General features: G+C 49.0%; 1 protein-coding gene across 1 annotated transcript in view; it reads left to right on the top strand.

Annotated features, from left to right (window-relative positions):
- The window catches only part of CSMD2 (CUB and Sushi multiple domains 2), a 439,342-nt gene that overhangs the window by 403,478 nt on the left and 8,543 nt on the right, over positions 1-27,321 (top strand). The window contains exons 58-67 of the mRNA XM_041738011.1: positions 762-944; positions 4,547-4,723; positions 5,504-5,683; positions 6,145-6,318; positions 16,732-16,905; positions 17,136-17,209; positions 17,381-17,492; positions 17,937-18,116; positions 25,120-25,185; positions 25,824-25,985. Coding sequence (XP_041593945.1) covers positions 762-944; positions 4,547-4,723; positions 5,504-5,683; positions 6,145-6,318; positions 16,732-16,905; positions 17,136-17,209; positions 17,381-17,492; positions 17,937-18,116; positions 25,120-25,185; positions 25,824-25,985 — 1,482 coding nt within the window. The remainder of the gene's footprint in view (positions 1-761; positions 945-4,546; positions 4,724-5,503; positions 5,684-6,144; positions 6,319-16,731; positions 16,906-17,135; positions 17,210-17,380; positions 17,493-17,936; positions 18,117-25,119; positions 25,186-25,823; positions 25,986-27,321) is intronic.

Genomic DNA, 27,321 nt, shown 5'->3' with positions numbered 1-27,321 from the left:
CTTAGTTTGTTTCCTGTGATTAAGAGTCTCTTATGGTTTGTCTCCCTCTGCTTCTGTCTTGTTTTATTTTTCCCTCCCTTTCTCTGTGATCCTCTGTGCTGTTTCTTAAATTCCACATATGAGTGAGATCATATAATTGTCTTTCTCTGATTGACTTACGTCACTTACCATAATACCCTCTAGTTCCATCCACGTCGTTGCAAATGCCAAGATTTCATGTTTTGATGGCTGCTACCCCATTGTATACATAGACCGCGTCTTCTTCATCCATCACCTGTCGATGGCCTCCTCCCGCAGTGTGGCTACTGTGGGCACTGTGGCTGTGAAGCTGGGGAGCTGGTGTCCCTTGGTTTCAGTACATCAGTATCTTTGGGGTGAAGCCCCAGCAGTGAGGTGGCTGCGTCGTAGGGCAGCCCAATTCTGACCCTCTGAGGACCATCCACGCTGCCGTCGGGGGTGGCACCAGCCTGGCTTCCCACGCTCAGTGTGGAGGTCCCCCTCCTCTGCGTCCTCGCCAACACCTCTGCTCCCGCACTTGTTGGCTGCAGCCACTGTGACTGTGTGAGGCGGTTCCCTTTCTCCGTGCTGCGCGGTCCCCAGGGCCCCACTCGGGACCTCAGGCCTCGTAGGCTCTGACTCCTGGGCAGCGAGGCCGGGTCCACGCAGCAGGAGCACGACCCCGGCCCTTGTTTGCGTCTCCTGGTGCCCCCGCCGCGGTCTGGGCTCACCCAGCGGGGCCGCTGTGGTTCTGGCCCCTACAGGAACGAGCACGGGACTCTGCGGCGACCCGGGGACCCCCGCACACGGCATCCGGCTGGGGGACAGCTTCAGCCCGGGCAGCCTGCTGCGCTTCAGCTGCGAGGCGGGCCACATGCTCCGGGGATCGTCCGAGCGCACCTGCCAGGGCAACGGCTCGTGGAGCGGCGCACAGCCTGAGTGCCGAGGTAACGTCCGTGGGCCCCCGCACCAGCCCGTGTCCCCATGCCCCGCAGCTGCCCTCGCACCCCCACTGGACCCCGGCCCGGAGCCGTCGATGGTCCCTGGCCCCGCCTAGGGAAGGCCCCAGAAGGGACCCAGAACCCTGCCTTCTCACCCATCTCTCGGTCCCCCAGCGATGCTGTGTCCCACGCTGTAGTGGGGACCAGGCTCACGGCGGTATGGCCGACACACCACGCACTCTCGCACTGTCGCGTAAGGGAAGAGACTGTAGGGCAAGTTCCCAAAGTGCCAAAAGAAATACAAATCTAATTTTTAAAAGTCCCTAAACATAAGGGAAGCCCGTACTGATGGGTCCTGACGCAGCTCCAGTGGGGGAAGCAGCATTTCTCCACCCGCTTCTAAATTTCTGAAAATAACTTGATTTTAAAGCCTCTCTCCCCAGAGTCTAACTTTTTGTAGCTGCTCCCAGGACCTCGCTGTCTCTACCTAAAATATGGCCTGCTAGCTAGGAATCGGCATAGCCGCTGAGAGTTAGGGTGTGTGAGAAGGTGCTGGAAGAAGGAGGAGGCTGCGGGAAGAGAGGCAAGGGGGTCCAATAGGGAAGGAAGCCGTGGCTGGCGGTGCCAAAGGCTCACTCAAGGAACCAGGCCATTGGTTTAGGGTGAGAGCTGCAGCTTCCACCTGTGTCTTTGTCCCACGGGTGTGGACATAAGGTGGGCGAAGCACTAGGCGAACGGCTGGGGTTTTATCAGGCAACCAAGACGTTGGCAGTGAGTGGCAAGGGAACCGAGGGTGCGTGCAAGGCAGTGACTGTGATGGATTCGGGCACCTGCTGGATGAGGAGGGAGATGGCCAATGAGACAAATAAGGGGCAGTGGCAAAGTGGCGGGACTGGTGGGTTCTAGGTCCCACTGAAATCAAAGTGTCACCAGAGAATGAATCCCTGAGGTTAGGAGCTAAAGAGACAAGAGGCGATGGTCAGCCCTCGAGGCTGAGGCTGTGAAGTCCTACAGAGGGAGAGGCGATGTTCTGGCCCCCGTCAGGGGGCACCTGCCCAGGAAAGGCTACAGACTGTCCAGGGCCCTCTACCACCCGTCTGCCTTTCTGACTTGCCTTTGCTTTTGCAAAGTTAGTTTCCATAGGATTTCTTTTTTTTTTTTTTAAGTAAGCTTCATGCCCCGTGGGAGCTTGAACTCACGACCCCGAGATCTAACTCGGGCTGAGATCACCTAACCAGCTGAGCCACCCAGGAGGCCCTATTGCCATAGGATTTTGTAGGCATCGTAAGAGATCTGTGGCGGCGGGAGAGTGTTGGCAGCAGGAGATTGCAGAATGCTTCCCAAATGCCCGCTGTGACCCGCTGTTTCAGGCCACTCAGATCCCAGCATGGAGTCAGTCACCATGTCGGGAGCGTCCAGGGAACAGAAAGTGGGTGGCTGAGAGCGTGGACCTGGAGGTGAATGTCGGATGAGTGTGTGTATGACATGCCCGTGATTCTCCGTGGCTTTCCTTGACAAGCTCCCACTTACCTGTCAAAGCACTACTCAGCCTTCCATCTGCAGCCCCAATGAGCTCCTCCCTTCTTACAGCATTTTCTTCCTTCAAGTGTAAAACTTACTACATATTTTAATTCAGCTATTTATAAGTAGGTCCTTAAGGCTCCTCGAGGATAGGGGACATGACGTCCACTATGTTCCCAGCATGTAGGCAGCACAGATACTTGTTGTGGGTGGGCTCATTATATAGGAATCATTTGCACATTTGACTTTGGGACCACGTACATGTTGTATATCCGCAGCAAAGTAAAGTTAAATCGAAGATCAGAAATGAGCAATCTTGGGCAGCCCCCGTGGCTCAGGGGTTTAGCGCCACCTTCAGCCCAGGGTGTGATCCTGGAGTCCTGGGATCGAGTCCCGCATGGAGCTCCCTGCATGGAGCCTGCTTCTCCCTCTGCCTGTGTCTCTGCCTCTCTCTGTGTCTCTCATGCATAAATAAATAAAATCTTTAAAAAAAAAAAAAAAAAGAAAGAAACGGGCAATCTCTAAATATCAAAATCAAAATGAAAACGAATGAACCTAACTACATAGTGAAGCGGTGACTCAATGATCCAGAGAATTATCTCAACTGACTTGAAAAAAAGTGGACTTTGACTATGGTGTACATGCCCCGAGGACAAAGAGAATGACAATGAAATCCTAAGTTGTTTTCAGCACTCATATTGTCAGTAATAATATGGATAGTACCATTCTGAAACTTTTTGAGGACATTATTTGTGATTAAGAACCAAGATTTTTGGCATTAAAGAGATAGAAAAATAAAGAAGCTAAGGAAAAACTCTCAATTTTAAATTTGGATTGGTAATCTCAGCATAAACTCTGTGAATTTTCAGCTTAGAAAGTCATTTTCCCAGCTCTAGCCATCCTGAAAGTGTGGAATCCATGAGCACCTCTGTGGCAGTGAGTACTCGGAGCTTTCAGATTATGGTTCTTAAGTCCCTTCTCCATCAAAAGGAAGCAGAGCTCTCCATAGAGGTGGCTGATTCCGGGACGGGGCCAGGATATACATGATGAACACTGGCCCTCCTGTCACTCCCGCAGGGAACCTACTGGAGGCAAGTGGGATCGAGTCCGAGGAGCACACAAGCCAACCTGGAGAGGCTCCCTCCAGCCAGAGACCTGCTAATACGAACAATAGCGGCAGTGGGTGGTGACACAACAAATTTAAATCCACAAGCCCCAGGGCCTATGGGTCATCTGCAGAGCTTGCTAGGAAACCAAATCATTATCTCACACCTGATAAAAAAGAAAATCGAACATTCCCGAGCCTTCCTTTATGAATTGTATTTGAGGGAAGGCAAGTATCTGATGACGGGCAAGTCCCGACTCAAGAACACCAGCTGGTGTGGAGAGAACCAGTGGTCGGTGCCACCGTTTTCTGTCCCCCAAGGAGATAAGGAGTCCAGCCGACAGTCATCAAGCGCTTGCCCAGACCATTCAGTGAACGACCCGCGGAGCCTTGCCCTGGTGACATGGGCGAACCCGAGCCCGCCCCATCGGCCTCAGACTCACGAGGGAGCCACCAGCCAGACGTCCTGTGCCTTGTGACGCGACACAGGGGGGAGACAGGACCACCTGTGCGGCTCCAGCGGCTGCGAGGGACAGAGCAGCCAGGGCCTCGGGGGGCCGTCGTAATGTCTAGAAAGCGGGGAGTTGCCCCGGAGAAGCCCTGGAGCCCGACAGATGCAGGATAAGGGACAGGAATCCCTGAATTCAGAGTCTCCGAGACGTGCCCATCAGGAGTCCCCTTTGGACCCTGATTCAGACAAATCAACTGTAAAATAAGGGGGGGGGGACACTTGAAGCAAATTAAGCTCTGGTTGGACATCTGGTGACATTAAGGAATTGTTTAAGACTTTAGGGGGGATCATAAAAGAGATGACGGTTAAGGAGAGTGCATGCGGGTGTGTCTTCCCTTCTGAGGGCGGGAGGCCCAGACACTGAAACAGCCTGAAGGTCGTCGGGGGCCACAGGGCCCCCCTGCGGAACACGGGGCCCCCAGCCACTCCCGGCCGCCCACCCAGTGACTAACGCGCCCCTCTGGCCCCCAGTGATCTCCTGCGGGAACCCGGGGACCCCCAGCAACGCCCGGGTGGTGTTCAGCGATGGCCTGGGCTTCGCCAGCTCCGTGGTGTACGAGTGCCGCGAGGGCTACTATGCCGCGGGCCTGCTCAGCCGCCACTGCTCCGTCAACGGCACCTGGACGGGCGGTGACCCCGAGTGCATAGGTGAGGCTGCCGCAGGCTGTCGCCCTGGGGCACGGGCCCACTCCCCCGCCACGCCTGACCCCCACCGGACAAAGGAGTCACTTGGGGTGCACGTGTCACTTGCGGGCCCCCCACAGCGCGGAGGACAGGGGGCTTGCAGTGCCTGGGGTTCCCGCCCCCCCCCCCCCCCCCGGCTTCCCGGTCCCTCTCCCGCCAGACTGTCCGCGCTCAGCCTGCTTCTCAGCCAGGTTACGGCCGCCACCTTCCTCGCTGTCCCCGTAGGTCCCCTGGGCCCCAGCCCACCCCACACGGCTGCCTCTCCAGCCTGCACAGCCCCACCGCCCCCTTCCTCCCCTCTTGGGGGCGGCCCCAGACCCCGTCCCTTGGGAAGCAAGTCACTGGGGGTCCCCGATGGAGTGAAGCGAGTGTGACGACAGGGGCCTTTCCAAGCCCTGTGACTTCGGGGCTCCGTCCAGATCCCCACATCCGGGTCACTTCTGTTCCGAGGCCCGAGCTCAGCAGACCCTCCCCCACTTGCCGTCATGATGTCCCGAGGGCCCCCCAGGCAGGACGGCAGGAGCCTCCGCAGCCCTCGGCACCGAACGCGCAGCTCTCCGGGCCCCTGCCGGCTTCCCATCCCAGGGTCAGGGAGCGCTGGGGCTGCAAGGGACCTTCACGGGGAGCCGCGGCCCCTGGGCAGGCCTCTGCTCTCCTGGACGGCTTGGGGCCCGGGGGCTCCTGGGGTGCGGCACGGCGGAGGCCTGTGCAGACAGCGACGAGGCCTTTTCCCCTTGGTCCTAGTCATAAACTGTGGCGACCCTGGGATTCCAGCCAACGGCCTCCGGCTGGGCAGCGACTTCAGGTACAACAGAACCGTGACGTTCCAGTGCGTCCCTGGCTACACGATGGAGTCGCACAGGGTATCCGTGCTGAGCTGCACCAAGGACCGCACATGGAACGGCACCAAGCCCGTGTGCAAAGGTGCGTCCAGGCTGCACGGGGGACGGCCACGGGCCCTGAAGCATCGGGGGAGGCGACAGCCGGGGCCCTGGTGACACTTCGTGGGGGGGGCTGGGGCACTCAAGGACATTGTAAAAGGCAAAGGGACACCAGCTCCCTGACTAGGACAGGGCGTCCTTGGGTCTCCCTGTGTAGCCTAGAGCCCCAGCGGGCATGGGGGACTGGGACACGGGTACCAGGGTGCGGGGTGTGGGGCTTGGGACATGGGGTGTGGGGCTGGGAGGTGGGGAATGGGATGTGGGACGTGGGGTGCAGGGCATGGGGCACAGGGTGCAGGGCGTGGGATGTGGGACGTGGGGCATGGGCCCTGGGCCTGGGGTGCAGGGCTTGGGGCCTGGGGCATGCGGTGTGGGACGCGGGGCGCAGGGTGCGGGGGGGGGGGGCCAGCCGCAGAACCCGGCACCTTGGTCTCCCGGCCCCAGCCATCGTGTGCAAGCCCCCTCAGCTGCTTCCCAACGGGAAGGTGGTGGGATCTGACTTCACGTGGGGCTCGAGCGTGACCTATGCCTGCCTGGAGGGCTACCAGCTATCCCTGCCCGCCGTGCTCACCTGTGAGGGGAACGGGTCCTGGACCGGAGAGCTGCCTCAGTGCTTCCGTAAGTGTCCCGACCACAGGGCTTCGGTGGGGGCCCTGCCGCCATCCGGGAAGGCCTGGGGCAGCACGGCCCCCCGCGGGGTCAGCCGGGCCGGGGACGTGGGGTCACGTTACCATGTAATGTATTACTGCTTCCAGGGATGGAGGTCGGTGTCCCTCAAGCTCACGTCACCCCAGCGCTCCTTGTGCCCTGAGCCCTCCTTACTGCCCGTCACCCCGATACCCATCCCCCCACCCCCTCCAACCCCCCTCAGTCTGCTTCCTGTGATTAAGTCTCTCAGGGTTTGTCTTTGTCTCTGATTTCATCTTGTTTTACTTTTCCCTCCCTTCTCTATGACCCTCCGTGCTGGTCCCTAAATTCCACACGAGTGAGATCATATGATAATTGTCCTTCTCTGATTATGTTTCACTCAGCATAACACCCTCCAGTTCCATCCACATCGTTGCAAATGCCAAGATTTTGTTCTTTCTGATGGCTGAGTAATATCCCATGTACACATAGACCACAGCTTCTCTATCCATCATCCTTCGATGGACACCGAGGCTCCTTCCACAGTTTGGCTGTTGTGGACATTGCTGCTAGAAACATCGGGGTGCAGGTGTCCCGGCGTTTCATTGCATCTGAATCTTTGGGGTAAATCCCCAACAGTGCAATTGCTGGGTCGTAGGGCAGGTCTATTTTTAACTCTTTGAGGAACCTCCACACAGTTTTCCAGAGTGGCTGCACCAGTTCACATTCCCACCAACAGTGCAGGAGGGTCCCTTTTCTCCGCATCCTCTCCAACATTTGTTGTTTCCTGCCTTGTTAATTTTCCCCATTCTCACTGGTGTGAGGTGGTATCTCATTGTGGTTTTGATTTGTATTTCCCTGATGGCCAGTGATGCGGAGCATTTCCTCATGTGCTTGTTGGCCATGTCTATATCTTCCTCTGTGAGATTTCTCTTCATGTCTTTTGCCCATTTCATGATTGGATTGTTTGTTTCTTTGGTGTTGAGTTTAATAAGTTCTTTATAGATCTTGGAAACTAGCCCTTTATCTGATACGTCGTTTGCAAATATCTTCTCCCATTCTGTAGGTCGTCTTTTAGTTTTGTTGACTGTATCGTTTGCTGTGCAAAAGCTTCTTATCTTGATGAAGTCCCAATAGTTCATTTTTGCTTTTGTTTCTCTTGCCTTCATGGATGGATCTTGCAAGAAGTTGCTGTGGCCAAGTTCAAAAAGGGTGTTGCCTGTGTTCTCCTCTAGGATTTTGATGGAATCTTGTCTCACATTAAGATCTTTCATCCATTTTGAGTTTGTCTCTGTGTCTGGTGCATGAGAGTGGTCTAGTTTCATTCCTCTGCACGTGGATGTCCAATGTTCCCAGCACCATTTATTGAAGAGACTGTCTTTTTTCCAGTGGAGAGTCTTTCCTCCTTTGTCAAATATTAGTTTACCATAGAGTTCAGAGTCCACTTCTGGGTTTTATATTCTGTTCCATTGATCTATGTGTCTGTTTTTGTGCCAGGACCACACTGTCTTGATGACCACAGCTTTGTAGTACAACCTGACACCCGGCATTGTGATGCCCCCAGATATGGTTTTCTTTTTCAATATTCCCCTGGCTATTCAGGGTCTTATCTGATTCCACACAAATCTTAAGATTATTTGTTCCAACTCTCTGAAGAAAGTCCATGGTATAGGATTTGATAGGGATTGCATTAAATGTGTAAATTGCCCTGGGTAATATTGACATTTTCACAATATTAATTCTTCCAATCCATGAGCATGGAATATTTTTCCATCTCTTTGTGTCTTCCTCCATTTCTTTCAGAAGTGCTCTGTAGTTTTTAGGGTACATATCCTTTAGCTCTTTGGTTAGGTTTATTCCTAGGTATCTAATGCTTTTGGGTGCAATTGTAAATGGGACTGACTCCTTAATTTCTCTTCAGTCTCATTGTTAGTGTATAGAAATGCCATTGATTTCTGGGCATTGATTTTGTATCCTGCCACATTGCCAAATTGCTGTATGAGTTCTAGCAATCTTGGGGTGGAGTCTTTTGGGTTTTCTAGGTACAGTATCATGTCATCTGCAAAGAAGGAGAGTTTGACTTCTTATTTGCAAGTTCGGATGCCCGTGTATTTCTTCTTGTTGCCTGATTGCTGAGGCAAGGACTTCAATGCTATGTTGGACAGCAGTGGTGAGAGTGGACATCCCTGACCTGAGGGGAAAGCTCTCCATTTTTCCTCATTGAGAATGATAGTCACTGTGAGCTTTTTGTATATGACTTTTATGATATTAAGGGATGCTCCCTCTATCCCTACACTGTGAAGAGTTTTAATCAAGAAAAACTTTGTACTTTGTCAAACGCTCTTTCTGCATCTATTGAGAGGATCATGTGGTTCTTGTCTTTCTTTTATTAATGTTGTGTATCACACTGATTGATTTGCAGATGTTGAACCAGCCTTGCAGCCCAGGAATAAATCCCACTTGGCTGTGGTGAATAATCCTCTTAATGTACTGTTGGGTCCTATTGGCTAGTATCTTGGTGAGAATTTCTGCATCCATGTTCATCAGGGATATTGGTCTGTTATCCTCCTTTTGGGGGGGATGTTTGTCTGGTTTGGGGATCAAGGTAATGCTGGCCTCATAGAGTTTGGAAGTTTTCCTTCCATTTCTATTTTTTGAAACCACTTCAGAAGAATAGGTATTAATTCTTCTTTAAATGTTGGGTGGAATTCCCCAGGGAAGCTGTCTGGCCCTTAACTCTTGTTTGTTGGGAGATTTTTCATTACTGCCTCAATTTCCTTGTTGGTTATGGTCTGTTCGGGTTTTCTAGCTCTTTGTTTCAGTTTTGATCGTTTATATGTTTCTAGGAATGCATCCATCCCTTCCAGATTGCCTAATTTTTTGGCATATGATTGCTCATAATATGTTCTTACAATTGTTTGTATTTCTTCAGTGTTGGTTGTGATCTCCTCTTTCATTCATGATTTTGTTTATTTGGGTCTTTTCTCTTTTCTTTTTGCTAAGTCTGGCCAGGGAGTTAAGGGTCTTATTAATGCTTTCAAAGAACCAGCTCCTAGTTTCATTGATTTGTCCTACTGTTCTTTTGGTTTCCATTTCATTGATTTCTGCTCTCATCTTTATTAATTCTCTTCTCTTGCTGGGCTTAGGCTTTGTTTACTGTTCTTTCTCCAGCTCTTTTAGGTATAAAGTTAGATTGCATATTTGAGACCTTTCTTATTTCTTGAGAAAGGCTTGTATTGCTATATACTTCCCACTTAGGACCACCTTTGTTGCATCCCAAAGGTTTTGAACAGTTGTATTTTCATCTTCATTTGTTTCCGTGAATCTTTTTAATTCTTCTCTAATTTACTGGTTGACCCATTCATTCTTTAGTAGGATGTTCTTTAACCTCCAAGTGTTTGAGTTTCTTCCAAATTTCCTATTGTGATCGAGTTCATTTCAAAGCATTGTGGTCTGAAAATATGCAGGGAATGATCCCATTCTTTTGGTACCAGCTGAGACCCGCTTTGTATCCCAGTATGTCATCTATTCTGGAGAATGTTCCATTTGCACTCAAGAAGAATGTGTATTCTGTTGCTTTAGGATGGAATGCCCTAAAAATATCTGTAAAGTCCATCTGGTCTGGTGTATTATTCAAAGCCCTTGTTTCCTTGTAGATCTTCTCCTTAGATTGATCTGTCCATTGCAGTGAGTAGGTTGTTAAAGCCCCCAGGACTTTAAAGTTGTTTCACTTTAAGGAATCACTTTTCTCTCGAATTCACCCCTCGTGATCCAGTGGTTGTTTATCTCTCTTTTTCTCAGCTTCTTTATTCTCCATCATTTTGTCCTCTATATCACTAATTCTCTCTTCTCCACTTATCCTAGCAGTTAGAGCCTCCATTTTTTATTGCATCTCATTAATAGCCTTTTTTATTTCGACTTCATTAGATTTTAGTTCTTTTATTTCTCCAGAAAGGGATTTTCTAGTGTCTTCTATGCCTTTTTCAAGCCCAGCTAATATCATTATAATCATTATTCTGAACCCTAGTTCCAACATCTCTCTTACATCTATACTCATTAGTTCCCTGGCAGTCAGTACTTCCTCTTATCCTCTTTTTTGTTTTTTGTTTTTTTTTTTTAATTTTTATTTTTTATTTATGATAGTCACAGAGAGAGAGAGAGAGAGAGAGAGGCAGAGACATAGGCCGAGGGAGAAGCAGGCTCCATGCACCGGGAGCCTGACGTGGGATTCAATCCTGGGTCTCCAGGATCGCGCCCTGGGCCAAAGGCAGGCGCCAAACCGCTGCGCCACCCAGGGATCCCTTATCCTCTTTTTTGAAATGAACTTTTCCATCTTGTCATTCTTGCAGCAAGTGGTCACTTTTCTATTTGTAGAATTGCAGCAATTATTTTCTTACATCTCTGGTTGAATTCCCAGGTCTTCAGAATGATTTGATAGCTATAGAGCTTAATTCCTGGGACCAAGCAAATCTAAGGTCTCCTACTCCTCTGCCATCTTGGAAACTCCCTGCCAGAGACGCTTTTAAAGGGAGTTTAGGGATCCCTGGGTGGCGCAGCGGTTTGGCGCCTGCCTTTGGCCCAGGGCGCGATCCTGGAGACCCGGGATCGAATCCCACGTCGGGCTCCCGGTGCATGGAGCCTGCTTCTCCCTCTGCCTGTGTCTCTGCCTCTCTCTCTATCTCTCTGTGACTATCATAAATAAATAAAAATTTTAAAAAAATTTTAAAAAAATAAAAATAAAGGGAGTTTAAAGGAAAATAATGAGAAGATCCTAACTGAGCCCTGACTGTGGACACTGTGTGGAGTGGAGTCATGGTGGAAGGAGGTTAATAAGCCAGAAATAAGGAAGGTGTTTCTTAACATGAAAGATTATTCAGTGGATGGCTAGTTCCCAAAGATCTGGAAGGGGCCTCTGCTGGAAACATGCCTGTCTTTATGGAAAATATCCTGCACAGAAAAGATCCTGGGGCACACATGATTTTTTGGTGAAAGAGTTTATTTCTTATCCATCTGGTCTAATTGTGTCCCCAGGAACCCAAGTCCATCCCAGAGCTCACTTACTCACTTATTCTTGTCATGCCACATAATTGGGTTCTGGTAGGTTTTCTTGGTGCCCATGCTTTGAACAAACACTAGGACCAATTTTTGTTCCTACTAGGCATTTATCTAATTCTGTAGAAAACTGTCAACATACCCATGACATTGGATTCCTCTGAAAATGTGCTTCAGTTTGGGATATTTCAGCAGAAGTTAGGACCAAAAGCTCAAAAGTGGACTCAGGAAAGACAGCATTTGGTGTCTGGTCATCCCTTAAGGTCTTTGGACACCTCCAGGGAAACATTAGGAAGGTAGCAGGCAAATGTCAAGATGGAGTATGACTCAGAAGCCTTGCTTTTCTTCTTTCTACTTTTTTTTTAAAGATTTTATTTATTTATTCATGAGAGAGAGACATTGAGAGAGAGAGAGAGAGAGAGAGACAGGCAGAGGGAGAAGCAGGCTTCATGCAGGGAGCCTGACGTGGGATTTGATCTCAGGTCTCCAGAATCACGCCCTGGGCCAAAGGCAGATGCCAAACCACTGAGCCACCCAAGGATCCCTTCTTTCTACTTCTTGAGAAATAGCTAAATTGCTTTTAAACAGTGAATTATGGTCTTCATAAAACAATGTACCATATCTGAAAAGACACAGAATGTGAGAGTCATCTGAGCTCTAGCCCCCCAAAGATAACCAGGGTTGAGCTCTTGACTGTGCTTCCACCCCAACCGCAATGCTTTTGTACACAGATATGTACAATTTTCTGTAAATGGCATTAAATCATGCTGTGCAGACATGTTTGCGACTTGTCTTCATCGATAGGCCATAACCACCTTTCTCCATCAATGCATACTGATCTGCACATCATCGTTTGTAATAGCTTAAAGAATCTCCTTATTGTAGCTACCACAACTGGTTTAATCTCCTACTGGGGGATGCCTGGGTGGCTCAGGGCATGACTCCGGGGTCCTGGGATCAAGTCCCGTGCCGGCCTCCCTGTGTGGAGCCTGCTTCTCCCTCGGCCTGTGTCTCTGCCTCTGTGTGTGTGTGTGTGTGTGTGTGTGTGTGTGTGTGTGTCTCATGAATAAACAAATAAAATCTTTTTTAGGGGATCCCTGGGTGGCGCAGCGGTTTGGCGCCTGCCTTCGGCCCAGGGCGCAATCCTGGAGACCGGGATCGAATCCCACATCGGGCTCCCGGTGCATGGAGCCTGCTTCTCCCTCTGCCTGTGTCTCTGCCTCTCTCTCTCTCTCTCTCTCTCTCTCTCTCTCTGACTATCATAAATAAATAAATAAATAAAATTAAAAAAATCTTTTTTTAAAAAATCTTCTACTGATGGTGAATTTAGGTTTCTTTGGTTTAATCACATTAGAAGCAGTTCTGCAATAACTGTTGTTGAGGATAACATTTCTTTACTCTGGTGGTAAATTCCTAGGAGAGAGAAAATGCTGAGCCAGAGGGCATGCCTCTGTATGTCTTGCTACATGTTGCCAAACTGTCTTCTAGAAAGAATCCCACCTCACGCTCCTGCCAACAGTTTATGAGAATATTTCTTGACTCGTGTCCTCATTAATAATGGATTTTGCCAATATCTTTTAATATTTACTAGCCCAGGAAGTTTAAAAAGGTGTCTCGTTGTTTTAATTGGCACCACATTTCTTATCAAGACAGAGCTGCTCTTTCTTTGTCATCCATTTGTACCTCTTGTTCATTGAGCTGCCTCTTCCTGGATTTGGGGACTTCTGATCAAGTCAGCCTGTTACTGACTTCTAATTGGTCTAGACTCCCCAGCTCCCATAGAGGCTTCCCCCAGCAGAGGTGCTGGTCCTGCTTCCACTTTATCTTTTTCAATTTTCAAATTTTTTTTTAGAATATATCTTTTTTCAGACTTTTATTAGTTTCATAAGTAAAATTTAGTGATTCATCAGTTGCATCTAACACCCAGTACTTATTACATCATATCACCTCCTTAATGACCAACACTCAATTACCCTTACCCCCACTCCCTCCCCTCCAGCAACCCGTGTGTTTTCTAGAGTTCAGCATCTCTTATGGTTTGACTCCCTCTCAAATTTCATCATATTTTATTTCCCCTTCCTTTCCCCTATGTTCATTTGTTTTGATTCTTAAATTCCACATATAAGTGAGATCATATGGTCTTTGTATTTGTTTTTCTCTGCCTGACTTATTTCACTTAGCATAATGCCCTCTAGTTCCATCTACGTCGTTGCAAATGGCAAGATCTCATTCCTTTCAGATGCCTGAATAATATTCGTATATATATGCATACACCACATCTTCTTTATCCAGTCAATCTGTTGATGGACATCTGAGCCCTTCCCATATTTTGGCTCTTGTGGACATTCCTGCTATAAACAATGGGGTTCATGTGTCCCTTCAAATCACTATGTTTGCATCCTTTGGACAAATACCTAGTAGTGCGATTGCGGGGTTGTAGGCAGCTCTATTTTTAACTCTTTGAGGAACCTCCATACTGTTTCACAGAGGGGCTGCACCAGCCTGCATTCCCACCAACAGGATTTCCCTTTCTCCACGTCCTCACCAACGTCTGTTGTTTCCAGGGTTGTTAGTTTTAGCCATTCTGACCAGTATGAGATAGTATCTCACTGTGGTTTTGATTTGTATTTTCCTGAGACTGAGTGATGTTGAGCACTTTTTTCACGTGTCTGTTCTTTGGAGAAATGCCTGTTCATGTCTTCTGCCCATTTCTTGACTGGATTTTTGTTTTGTTTTGTTTTGGTTTTGGGGTATTGAGTTTGATAAGTTCTTTCTAGATTCTGGATACTAGCCTGCTTCCATTTTATTTTATATATGATCATGAACATCTGTGCGCACACATACACATTCACATCGTAGCAGGAAGGGTGTTCTTCATGCTTGCAGTGACGTCTTGGGGAACTTTCACTCTGGTAGTCTGCTTTCTTGTAGCTCACTGTAAAGAAATCAAATATATTTATTTCTAACCTGCTGTGTTCTACAACATATTTTCTGTGGCCAAGTGGATGACCACTGAGATGGGAAATAACCCTTGGAATTCTTACCACTGTTTGTAAACTTTGCATCTGGGCCTTCCACAGTGCTTGGTGCTCCCTCTTCCTGCATAGACCTGCCACTCAGACCTAGTCTGTCTAGGTATCCCTCAGAACACCACTTTTTCCTCTTAATATAACTCCCTAAATCAGGGATTTTGTCCCTATCAGGATCGAGCTCATTTCAGCCTCACCCACTTCCTGCAGGCTTCCCCAGACCTGCTCCGCTCTTTCCATGCCACCTCCCCATTTGGTGGACTGCTCAGTAAAGTAGCTTCTGAAGTTGACTTTCCCCCAATCCCACCATTTCCAAATGACCACCTAATGCACTTGTGTACTTTCAGTAAGTTTTGTTGATGTTCAAGCCATATAATTTATCTGTATCTTCCATCTTTTGTACTCTCTTGTGTTACCTGGCTTAGACTCTAAGATCTCAAAAGGCAGGGCTCGTGTCTGTGGACTTATTTGGTGCCAAAAGCAGCAGAAAATCAGGAGCTGAATATGTTTATTAAATAGTGTTTGAAAGTTAATGGAGAAGGAAGTGAATTTAATTCAAGGCAAGACGGGGGTGAGGAAGAGGAGTCACACTGAGCTGTTAGCTTTGGTGATTACCTACATGTGATCCCATCAGCTGGGAGGTCACAGCATATCAGCCTGTGCACAGAGATAACATTTCGCATTTCACAGTGCTGTGCTGCTTCCTCAAGGGACCTTTGCACACAGGGTCACCTCTGATTCTCACAACAAGATATCCTAGGAGGCTAGCAGCAGGGAAGATGAGACTCAGAAAAAGGACCTGACCTTGTGAGCTAGTAGCAAAATCTGGTCTGAAAACAATCATTTCTCCAGACAATTTTCTCTAAAATTCTTACTTAAATTTACAGCTCATGTTATCACCACTAGAACTTTTAAAGTAGGAAAAAAGAATAGACATAAAATTTAATTTTGCGTTTTAGACTGCTTCAGTCCAAAACTCCAAAACCACATATGATCGACATGAGACTCTTTCTTTTAAGTAGAGCCTATTCACAGAGTACGTGGGGCCCATCTGGTGTTCCCCACGGCAACGGGCTTGTTCTGGTAAGTGCTGCAGTGAATGTTTATGGGAAATAAGTGCAAGCTCAGTGTGCTTTCTGACCAGCACAACCCAAGAGTGCTGGTGGGCCCATGGGCCTGCTCACGCCATACCACAAACCACCGGCTGGTATTGAGTGCCGTCTTTGGTCCTGAGGTCTGTTCAAAAGTATATTGGTTCTCAGGGCCACCTGGTAGCTCAGCAGTTGAGCGTCTGCCTTCAGCCCAGGGCATGATCCTGGAGACCCAGGATCGAGCCCCAAATCAGGCTCCCTGCATGGAGCCTGCTTCTCCCCCTGCCTGTGTCTCTACCTGTCTCTCTCTGTGTGTCTCATGAATAAATACATAAAATCTTAAAAAATAAAATAAAGTATATCGGTTCTCAGAATAAAATCACAGGTAGATCCCTTTGTGCTTATTTCAAAAGCATCAAAATCACATTTGCAGCCAACGCCCTCTAGAACACATTCCACAACATCCTGGGGAAGTAAGCATTTCAGTAGGCCATGTATGCAAACACCCAAGAGCCCGAGCAGGAGGGACAGAAGAGGGGCCTGTGTTTATTCTATTTGTTGTCACAAATTTGCATTCGGTAGTGGTTCTTTTGGGAATCTCTGAGACCCTCCATGAGGTAGGTGCCTTCGTGGCCACTGCGTGTAAACACACACCCTTCAGGAAGACATTTGGCAGTTCACGTGAGGAGCTGCCACCAGGCTTGAACTGACCAGGTCCACTCCCAGAGCCTCTGCAGCAGAGAGCCCTGCGGGGGGGGGGGGGGGGGGGGGGGGGGGGGGAGGGGTGGGCACGGCTCACAGCGCAATAATAGAAAACACCTGATAAGAAGGCTGGGACAAAGGGTCAGTAGGGCACGACCTCTTGCGGTGAAGTTGTGTAGCCGCTGAGGGTTGTAGTGCCATCAACGTGGAAGGGGTTTACCGGCCAGGAAGTAAGTGCACAAAGCAAGATTTCCAGCGTTGGACGTTGGGCTCAGAGCCACACACAGGCTTACACGCAACCAAGCAAAGACTAGAAGGGAATGAGCACGAAAACAAAATAGTTTGGGCTGCTGAGTTGTAGTTGTTCCCAAGTTAAGCTCCTCTAGGGCCTCCCCCAGCTCGGGTGGCCTTGCCCAGCGCTGCGCGGGCACAGGCTGAGAGGCTGCAGGGTGGCGGGGGGGCGGGGGGCGCGGGTGGCGGGGGGCGGGGGGCCTCAGACCCTGGGACCCGCCTCTCTTGCTTCTCCCCAGCCGTGTTCTGCGGAGATCCTGGCGTCCCCGCCCGCGGCAGGAGAGAGGACCGAGGCTTCTCCTACAGGTCATCCGTGTCCTTCTCCTGCCAGCCCCCCCTGGTGCTGGTGGGCTCCCCGCGGAGGTTTTGCCAGTCAGATGGGACGTGGAGTGGCACCCAGCCCAGCTGCATAGGTGAGCAGGCGCCCGCGGGGCTCGCCTCCCGGGGGGCCCAGGGCGATGCCTTCCCCGCCCTCGGGCTCGTCTGCAGGAGACAGGGAGCGGCCTCTGGGCCCCTAGAGCAGGCCGCGGGCCGAGCCAGCCCGGGGGGCAGGGGCAGCAGGTGGCTCCCCGTCCTTCCCGCCCCTGGCCCCGCAATGAACGGAGGGCCGAGAGCCCCGCTGACCACACGTTCTGCAACCTAGACCCGACGCTGACAACGTGTGCCGACCCCGGTGCGCCGCAGTTCGGGACACAGAACAGTTCCCAGGGGTACCAGGTAATGCGCTGGCCGCCAGCCCGCCCGCCTGGGCCCCTGCTCGGCAAGGGATGCCCACGGGGGGCTGAGGACGAGGCCTAGGCCAGCAGAGGGCAGGGAGGCTGCAGCGGGGCACGGGTGGGGGGGGGGGGTGGGCAGCGGCCGCAAGGCTAAGGGTGCCCGGGCCTGCAGGTGGGAAGCACCGTGCTGTTCCGCTGCCAGAAGGGCTACCTGCTGCAGGGCTCCACCAGCAGGACCTGCCTCCCCAACCTGACCTGGAGCGGAACCCCGCCCGACTGCGTCCGTAAGTGACACCGCACCGTGGCCGGGCGGGAGCCCAAGGCCCAGGACACCCCCACAGGGCGCTCACCACTCCCCGGGGCGGGTAGAACTCCGGTGGCCTCCGCCCCTGGGGCCTCGCGGAGCACATCTCCCCACGATAGCCTTTCTGGGGGGCTCCAAAGGCAGCTCCTGTGCCTCCGGCAAAACACAACTGTCGGGGCAGCAAACGCTAACAGCGATGAGGTTAGCCCTCAGGTGACAGCTTGCAGGCCAAGCGAGTGGCCTGGTCGTCCGCATCCCAGCCACGTGTACAGACGTGGAGGCTGGGGTTGGAGGGGGGCCCGGGAGGGGGGCCCGAGCGCCAGGGTCCTGGCGGGGAGAGGAAGCGAGTATTCCGTCCGGGGACAGCAGCAGTCAAGGCCTCCCGAAGAGCCAACCCGCGTGGCCCAACACTGTCTCCCTCCAGCCCACCACTGCAAGCAGCCAGAGACGCCGTCCCATGCCAATGTCGGGGCCCTGGACTTGCCCTCCATGGGCTACACGCTCCTCTACTCCTGCCAGGAGGGCTTCTCCCTCAAGGGTGGCTCCGAGCACCGCACCTGCAAAGCCGACGGCAGCTGGACAGGCAAGCCGCCCATCTGCCTGGGTGAGTGCGCCCGCCGGGCGAGCCCTGCGGGGTGGGAGGCCAAAGGTGGCCACGGAGCCAGAGCGGGAGGCGGCACACGAGGGGGGAGAAACACGGTTCCCGGGAGCTGGACCCTGCTTCTGCATTCCTGGGGTCTCGAGCCTCTGAGAGATGAAACCAGAGCAGTCGAAGGACACACGTAGTGAGGCCGACCTAGGTTTGGGTTTGCTTCCTCCTGTTGGGGCTTAAATATCTGTTTATTTATTTGAGAAAGAAAGGGTGTCCACAGTCTCTCTCTCTCTCAAAAAAAAAAAAAAATGTAGACCTCCCTTAAAAAATGGAAACTGAATCCCTCTGACCTAAGGTCAGGGAGGCCCCGCGTTTCCTTGCTCATTTGCCGTGTGGAGGCTCAGTCTGTGCTTAGAAGGAAGGTCCCGGAGTCCCCTCCTGTGACCGCGTGCCTGTGTCTGTGCCTGCGTCTCACCCAGACCTGTTAATATTTCCTCTGTATTTAGCTGCGCTGATGTTAGGCACATAAATATTTATATTTGTTATACCCTTGGGGTGAACTAGCCCCTTATCAAAATCTTATGACCTCCTCTGTCTCTTGGTACAGGTTTTGGCTTAAAGTCAGTTTTGTCCAATAGAAACGTGGCTTCCCCTGCTCTTGGTTGGTTTCCGTCGGCTTGGACAGCTTTTCCCTTCACTCCACCTTCAGCTCTGTGTCCTTGACGCTGAAGTCAGTCTCTCATAGGCAGCATAGAGTTGGGTCTGCAGTTTTCTGTTTGTGTTTTATTTTGTCCATTCAGCCACTCCCTATGTTTGGGTTGGAAAATTTAGTCCATTTACATTTAAAGTAATTTTTGACAAGTACGGACTTCCTATTGGTATTTTTTTAATTTTTTTTTTTTCTGGCTGCTTTCTTCTTTCCTTACTCTTCCTTCGGGATTAGATGGGTTTCTGTGCGGTATGTTTTAATTCCTTTCTCTTTACCTTTTATGTATCAGTTAAAGGTTTTCTTTCATGTTTACCACGAGGCTTACATAAAATATCTTATAGTTATGACAGTCCTCTTAAAGCAAATTGCAGGGGGAAACCTGGGTGGCTCAGCAGTTTAGCACCACCTTCAGCCCAGGGTGTGATCCTGGAGACCCAGGATTGAGTCCCACATCAGGCTCCCTGCATGGAGCCTGCTTCTCCCTCTGCCTGTGTCTCTGTCTCTCATGAATAAATAAATAAAATCTTAAAAAAAAAAAAAAAAAAGCAAATTGGGTGCCTGGGTGGCTCCGTCAGTTAAGTGTCCAGCTCTTGGTCTCAGATCTTGGCTCAGGTCTCGATCTCAGGGTCATGAGTTCAGGCTCCACACTGGGCTCCATGCCAGGTCATGGAGGCCTACATAAAAATAATTGAAAAAAAATAATAATAATTAATTAATTAATTAAAGCAAATAAGAACTTAACTGTGAGTGCATACAAAAGCTCAACATTTTTTACAACTCCCTCCATTTTATGTTTTTGATGTCACAGCTGACATCCTTTTATATCATGTATTCATTAACAAATTATCGCTGTTCTAATTTTGGGGTTTTTTTAATATTTTACTTATTTATTAATGAGAGACACAGAGAGAGAGAGGCAGAGACACAGGCAGAGGGAGAAACAGGCTCCATGCAGGGAGCCCGACGTGGGACTGGATCCCGGGTCTCCAGGATCACACCCTCAGCTGAAGGCAGCACTAAACCGCTGAGCCACCCGGGCGCCCTGGGTTTTTGGTTTTTTTTTTTTTTTTTTTTAAGTAGTCTCCGCACCCAGCATGGAGCCCAATGCAAGGCTTGGACTCATGACCCTGAGATCAAGACCTAGGCTGAAATCAAGAGTCAAACGCTTAACTGACTGAGCCGCCCAGGTGCCCCTGCAGTTGTAGTTATTTTTAATACTTTTCATCTTTATGCTAGAGTTATATCTGGTTTACCCACCACAATTACAATATTAGAGTATTCTGAATTTAACTGTCCACTTACCTCTATCAGTGAGTTTTATACGTAGATCCTTTCTTCTACTTGAACTCCTGCTGTTGAACCATATGTAGCTGTGTGTTCGGTGTGTCCATGGCAAGAGGGAGATTCAGGAGCCTCCTATGTCACCATCCTAGTCCAGAGTCTCTTCCAGAGTTCTTTGTATATCTAATATATGATATTCATCAGATACAAGATTTGCACATATTTCCTCCCATTTTATGGGCTGTCTTTCACTTTCTGTTTTTAATTTACAAGTACTTTCTCCTTTATTTCACTCATCACCTAAAATGAAATTAGACTATCACATTTTAAACTCCATTTCAGTCCCTAGATTAATTTTTTTTTTCAAATTATAGCGTGGTTTTTTTATAGCCTTATTGAGATATAATGGATATATAAAAATGGATATATAAAAAATTTAATGTATTCAATTTGATGAGTTTGGATCTTTTGACCTACTTTTGGTGTCCTTTTAAGCACAAATGTCTTTAATTTTAACAAACTCCAGTTTATCTATATTTTCATTGTTTGTGCTTTCATATTATACCTAAGAAACTATTGCCAAGTCCAAGGTCATGAAAACTTATGTCTATGGTTTTTTTTCTAAGAGTTTTGCAGTTTTAGCTCTTACATTTAGGTCTTTTGCTTATTTTGTGGGGGGTTTTTTGGGGGGAGGAAGGTCATTTGGAGTCCAAATTCATTCCCCGCATATGGATATCCAGTAGTCCCAGCTCTGGCTGTTGGGAAGACTATTTTTCACTATTCTTCATTAAATTGTCTTGGCACCCTTGTCAAAGATCCTTTGACCGTAAATATGTGAGCTTATATATCTGGATCATTGGTTTTATCCATTGACCTGTATAGCTGCCTCCCTGCCACCACCACAGCTCGAATTATAATAGTTTTGTGATAAGTTTTGCAGTTGGGAAGTGTATGTCCTCCTTTTTCTTCTTTTTTCCAGATTGCTTTGGCTGTTCTGGGCCCCTTTTATTTCTATATAAATTTTAGGGTTGGATTGTGAAATCCTGCAAAACAGACAGCTGGAATTATGACAGGAATTACGATAAATCTGTAGGTCAGTTTGGGGAGTGTTGCCATCTGAACAGTATTACATCTTCCAATCCATGAGCATGGGATGGGATGTCTTCCCATTTATTTAGAACTTTAATTCCTTCTAACGATGGTTTGTCATTTTCTTTGGGGGGGGGTATTTAAATTCAGTTTGCCAACATATAGCATAACACCCAGTGCTCATCCAGTCAGGTGCCTCCCTCAGTGCCCGTCACCCAGTCACCCCAACCCCCTGCCCACCTCCCTTTCCACCACCCCTTGTTTGTTTCCCAGAGTTAGGAGACGCTCACGTTCCATCACCCTCACTGACATTTCCCACTCATTTTCTCTCCTTTCCCCTTTATTCCTTTTCACCATTTTTTATATTCCCCAAATGAATAAAACCATATAATGATTGTCCTTCTCCAATTGACTTACTTCACTCAGCATCATACCCTCCAGTTCCATCCATGTCAAAGCAAATGGTGGGTATTTGTCGTTTCTAATGGCTGAGGAATATTCCATTGTATACATAGACCACAGCTCCTCTATCCATCATCCTTCGATGGACCCCGAGGCTCCTTCCACAGTTTGGCTATTGTGGACATTGCTGCTAGAAACATCGGGGTGCAGGTGTCCCAGCGTTTAATTGCATCTATCTTTGGGGTAAATCCCCAGCAGTGCAATTGCTGGGTCGTAGGGCAGGTCTATTTTTAACTCTTTGAGGAACCTCCACACAGTTTTCCAGAGTGGCTGCACCAGTTCACATTCCCATCAATAGTGCAGGAGCGTTCCCTTTTCTCCACATCCTCTCCAACATTTGTTGTTTCCTGCCTTGTTAATTTTCCCCATTCTCACTGGTGTGAGTTGGGATCTCATGGTGGTTTTGATTTGTATTTCCCTGATGGCCAGTGATGCGGAGCATTTCCTCATGTGCGTGTTGGCCATGTCTATGTCTTCCTCTGTGAGATTTCTCTTCATGTCTTTGGCCCATTTCATGATTGGATTGTTTCTTTGGTGTTGAGTTTAGTAAGTTCTTTATAGATCTTGGAAACTAGCCCTTTATCTGATACGTCGTTTGCAAATATCTTCTCCCATTCTGTAGGTTGTCTTGTAGTTTTGTTGACTGTATCCTTTGCTGTACAAAAGCTTCTTATCTTGATGAAGTCCCAACAGTTCATTTTTGCTTTTGTTTCCTTGCCTTTGGAGACGTGTCTAGCAAGAAGTTGCTGTGGCCAAGGTCAAGGAGGGTGTTGCCTGTGTTCTCCTCGAGGATTTTGATGGATTCCTGTCTCACATTTAGGTCTTTCATCCATTTTCAGTCTATTTTCAAGTATGGGGTTAGGAAATGGCCCAGTTTCATTCTTCTGCACGTGGCTGTCCCATTTTCCCAGCACCATTTATTGAAGAGACTGTTGTTAGACTGTTATAGTCTTTCCTGCTTTGTCGAATATTAGTTGACTATAGGGTTGAGGGTCTACTTCTGGATTCTCTATCCTGTTCCACTGATCTATGTGTCTGTTTTTGTGCCAGGACCACACTGTCTTGATGACCACAGCTTTGTAGGACAACCTGAAATCTGGCATTGTGATGCCCCCAGCTATGGTTTTCTTTTTCAATAGTCCCCTGGCTATTCGGGGTCTTGTCTGATTCCACACAAATCTTAGGATTATTTGTTCCAACTATCTGAAGAAAGCCCATGGTATTTTGATAGGGATTACATTGAATGTGTAAATTGCCCTGGGTGGCATAGACATTTTCACAATATTAATTCTTCCAATCCATGAGCATGGAATATTTTCCCATCTCTTTGTGTCTTCCTCAGTTTCTTTCAGGTCTGTCATTTTCCCTTTATACGTCTTAAACTTCCTTGGTTACATTTAGTCTAAAGTGGGTCTTTTTCATGTTATTATGTACTTGTATATAAAAATACAAAATGCTTTAGGTGCATTTAAATTTCACTTCCACCCCTTATTGTGTGATTTGGGGCAAGTCTCTTCACCTCTCTGCCTCTTAACAAGTCTCTCTTCTATAAAACAGAGATCGTAATCTGTACCTCACAGTTTTGAGAGCAGGAATAAATGAAATAATGTAAATAACATGACCCGGCACAGCTCCTGGCCCATAAAGTGCTTTCTCCCTCTTACTGCCGTCCTCTTATAAAACCTAAGACAATAGAGACATTATATTCGTAACAATACTTTGAGTCACCATGGAAAGCTTCTACACAGCCTTCTTCATGTACAAACGTAAGCTGCCCTCTGAAGCCGGGAGGACCGTGCTCGAACCCCAGCTCCTCGAGGAGGCAGTAGGGACAGTATGCCCTTCTCTGGTGGTAAAGCAGGTATTTCTGTTGTTTCTGCACAAAAGAACAAAAGATACTAACACTGGCTAAGTGTGACCTCATGTTCACGGCCTCACTTATTCAGCGTAGACCTGCAAGGTATGTTTCAGCACTTTCCATGTTCCCAGTGAGGAGACGGAGACACCGGGGGTAAAGTGACTAGTCAAGGTCACACGCCAGGAAGGGACCTGAACCTGTACCATCTGGCTCAGGCCCAGGATCTGTGACTTTACCTGTGAGGGCTTTTCAGCCTTTTTTCCTTTCCAGACACAAGTGCTTCATTGAATTCAGTTGTAATATGTTGACTAACTGAATTTAAATTTAAAAAATAATAATAGTTCAGTCGTAGACTGCTGTGCATAGAAACTGCTCTGAACGGGGGCGGGGGGCCAGCCTCAGGCCACGGGCAGCTACTAGTAGCCTCCACAGCCTTTTGTGAGCTCTGAAATTGTTTGGAGCATCATCAGTGAGCCGATGGCAAAGTAATAGTGAACGTAATGGTCAGAAGAATGCCCATGACCAGGGCCTAGATTTTCAAGGACTTGGTGGCAGAGACATAGGCCCGGGCCCCAGCCACGTCAGCTGCCACCTTCCAGTCCCTAGGCCTCACAGAGCAGGCAAACAGCAGGAAGCCCGGGCAGCACAAGTTCGCAGAGACTGTGTCGAACAAGGACGGGAGAGCAGGACCAGGCACAGAGCTCTTGCTGTGGACGTTGATGGTGGTAGTGGTCGCCACGGGAGCTGAGCCCTGGGGCACCCCAAGTGCACCCCCTCGGGCTCCCCTGAGCATCTCATAGGTTGGGAAGGAGGCCAGTGTGGACACCGAAGAGGAAGAGCTGGGAGTTATGGTGCATAGTGTGAGACACTGTGTGTGTTACGGGCTACGAGACATAGTGTGTTACGGGCTTCTCGGCCTTAACATCCTCCCTCCGAGGGAAGGGAGCACCCCACCTGAACCCCCACCGGGCCTCAAGGAGCTCACTCTTGATTGGTGGAAGGTCCTTCTTCGTACCAGGCCTTTGGGAGAAAAGCAGAGTCCGGGACAGGGCTTTTTACACCGGGGTCGTGGATCAGGGCATTTGGCAGGCCTGGGTCCCGGGACCTGGTAGCTTTCCTGGATAGCTTTCCTTTCCTTTCCCTCTCACCGAAATGTAGCGCCTCCTTTAATTTGGAACGTAGACGAAAACCCATCGTAGTGTTAATAACACCTCTGACTCCGTCACCAGCAAACACTGCAGACATTTCGTATCAGATGACAGTTGTCCCTGGTGTTGTGCAACACTGCTTACGTTCCTGACTGCTTCAGGATTATGGTAGTGGCTGGGCTGTCATGTCATGGAGTAATAAAGAACTCACCTGCACCCTCACTCTTGGTTTAATACTTCAATGACAATAATTGATAAAATGGATTTGCTTTTAACTCTTTATGTTTTATTATTCCCAGAGGGGCCCATGGTATCACCAGACCGTCAAAGTATCAACTCCCAATCCAAGAGTTGTCCAAAGCAAGGTCTCCAGGAATCCATTAACCTGATGTCGGAGAAGTGGCCGTGACTTTCCCAATAGAGCGTAGCCCGAGGCTGAACGTGTTTTCTTCAATTCTCTTTCCCCAGCAGAGGTCCGGCCTAGTGGGAGACCCGTCAATACCGCCCGGGAGCCACCGCTCACCCAGGCTTCCGGTAGGTACGGTCCAGATGTTCAGCTCAAGAAACTGGCATTGATTCCCTCGCCTAGTTAACCAGAAACACGGGCTCAGTGAAAGGGTGTGAAAACTGTCTAAGAGCCAGATTCCCCCGCCCACTACCCACCCCAGCAACTGCAGGGGGAAGAGGGAGCCTGAAGGAAACAGCAGGCTCTCCCGCAAGAGAGCCAGCGCCTTCCACTAACACGGGGAGCGCCAGGCTCTGGGGCCTCCCACCACCACAGATGCCCAGCACGGGCTGGGCCAGGGTCCAGGCATTCGGACCGGAGACCCGACACCTGCCCAGGGAGACTCCCGGAAACGCTTACACTTCTAACACGGGGCTTGTTCCTTTCGAAGTGCAACGTGCACACTGGGCACGTAACTATAGATACGGGCCGACCGTGCGAAATGACTGCAGACTGCCCTATATTTTTTTGGACTTTATACCTTTACTTACCACGTTGGCATGTGTGTTCCATAAGAAGGAAACTAGAGTCAGCGTTATGCTCAGCTCCCACTTGCTGTGGGTCACAAGGGGACATTGGAGCATCCTGTCCCAGTCACCCAGCGAGTGAAGTGGAGCAGCCAGCAGGGGCCGGGAGTTCCCTCACGTCTGTCTCTCCGCTCCTCCAGTGCCCGGGGACGTTTTTGCCAAGAATTCCCTATGGAAAGGGGCTTACGAGTACCAGGGAAAGAAGCAGCCGGCCATGCTCAGAGTAACCGGCTTCCAGGCCGTCAGCAGCAAAGTCAACGCCACCATGATTGACCACAGCGGCGTCGAGGTGCACTTGGCCGGTAAGGGCAGGTCATACCTCCAGGTGCGGCGCCAGTGGGGGCAGGCCCGGGCCTCTACAGGGACCGGTCTACGGGTCCCTGCCTCCCCGCGTCCTGCGGGGCCTGTGCGATGGGTGCGAGGACGACAGCATGTTCATCTTCATCATGATAAGGTCACCAGAGACTAAAGGGAAATGGCTAGATGACAAATATTAATAACTTGAACAGGAAAGGACTCTTAAAAAGAGACCGATATCCCTAAAACTGAACCAAAAATAGAGACAGAGAATTCCCAGGAGCCAAAATATGGACAGTTAATAAACAAAGGAAAACGTACTTTTCAGCAGTAATAAAAGCACTAAAAGTAAACATAAAATGTGATTTTTCCACTTATCCCACTAAGAATTTTTTTTTTAAATGATAAATTTTAGTGCAGGACAAGGTCTAGTGAAGGGAGTGATGCACTTGATGGTCAACGGATAAAATAATACAGTCCCAGAAAACAGTTTGGCAATTTGTGTCAAGATCTTTGAAAATTACTGACCCCGTTAATTATGTTTCTGAGAATTTTTAGTATTACATGGTTATTTATATTACATAAAAACTGGAAGGACAAAATTGTCTGAAAATAACAAAGTTAATATTAATGTATATTATACATTTATACACTTATACTGTATGTATTATTATGCATATATATATTAATGCATATTAATTATAATATATCTGATAGCTAAAATACTATGCCAATTTGGGGAGAAATGAACCCACTATAGCACATTTATAATGTGACTCCAGTTGTTTTTTTTTAATAAAGATTTTATTTATTTATTCACGAGAGACACAGAGAGAGAGAGAGAAGCAGAGACACAGGCAGAGGGAGAAGCAGGCTCCATGCAGGGAGCCCAACATGGGACTCGACCCTGGGTCTCCAGGATCACGCCCTGGGCTGAAGGCGGCGCTAAACCGCTGGGCCACCCGGACTGCCTGACTCTAGTTTTTAAATGAAAAATAACATTCATAAGAAAGACAACTGAGGGGTGCCTGGGTGGCTCAGGTCACGGTCCCAGGGTCCTTGGAGCCAGCCCTGTGTCGGGCCCCCTGCCCAGGAAGGAGTCTGCTTCTCCCTCTGCCCCTCCCCACAATCGTGCTCTCTGTCTCTCAAATAAATAAAATCAGAAAGAAAGAAAGAAAGAAAGAAAGAAAGAAAGAAAGAAAGAAAGAAAGAAAGAAAGAAAGAAAGAAAGAAAGAAAGAAAGAAAGAAAGAAAGAAAAGAAAGAAGAAAGAAAAGAAAGGAGAAAAAAATTGGAAGTCGTTCCACCCAAAGGACAGCAGCTATTTCCTAGTAATATCAGG

The sequence above is a fragment of the Vulpes lagopus genome, chromosome 23 (assembly GCF_018345385.1).
Source record: "Vulpes lagopus strain Blue_001 chromosome 23, ASM1834538v1, whole genome shotgun sequence".
In the NCBI taxonomy this organism is placed as follows: Eukaryota; Metazoa; Chordata; class Mammalia; order Carnivora; family Canidae; genus Vulpes; species Vulpes lagopus.
Note: the sequence above shows the minus strand (reverse complement) of the source record. Positions and strands in the feature narration are given on the sequence as shown.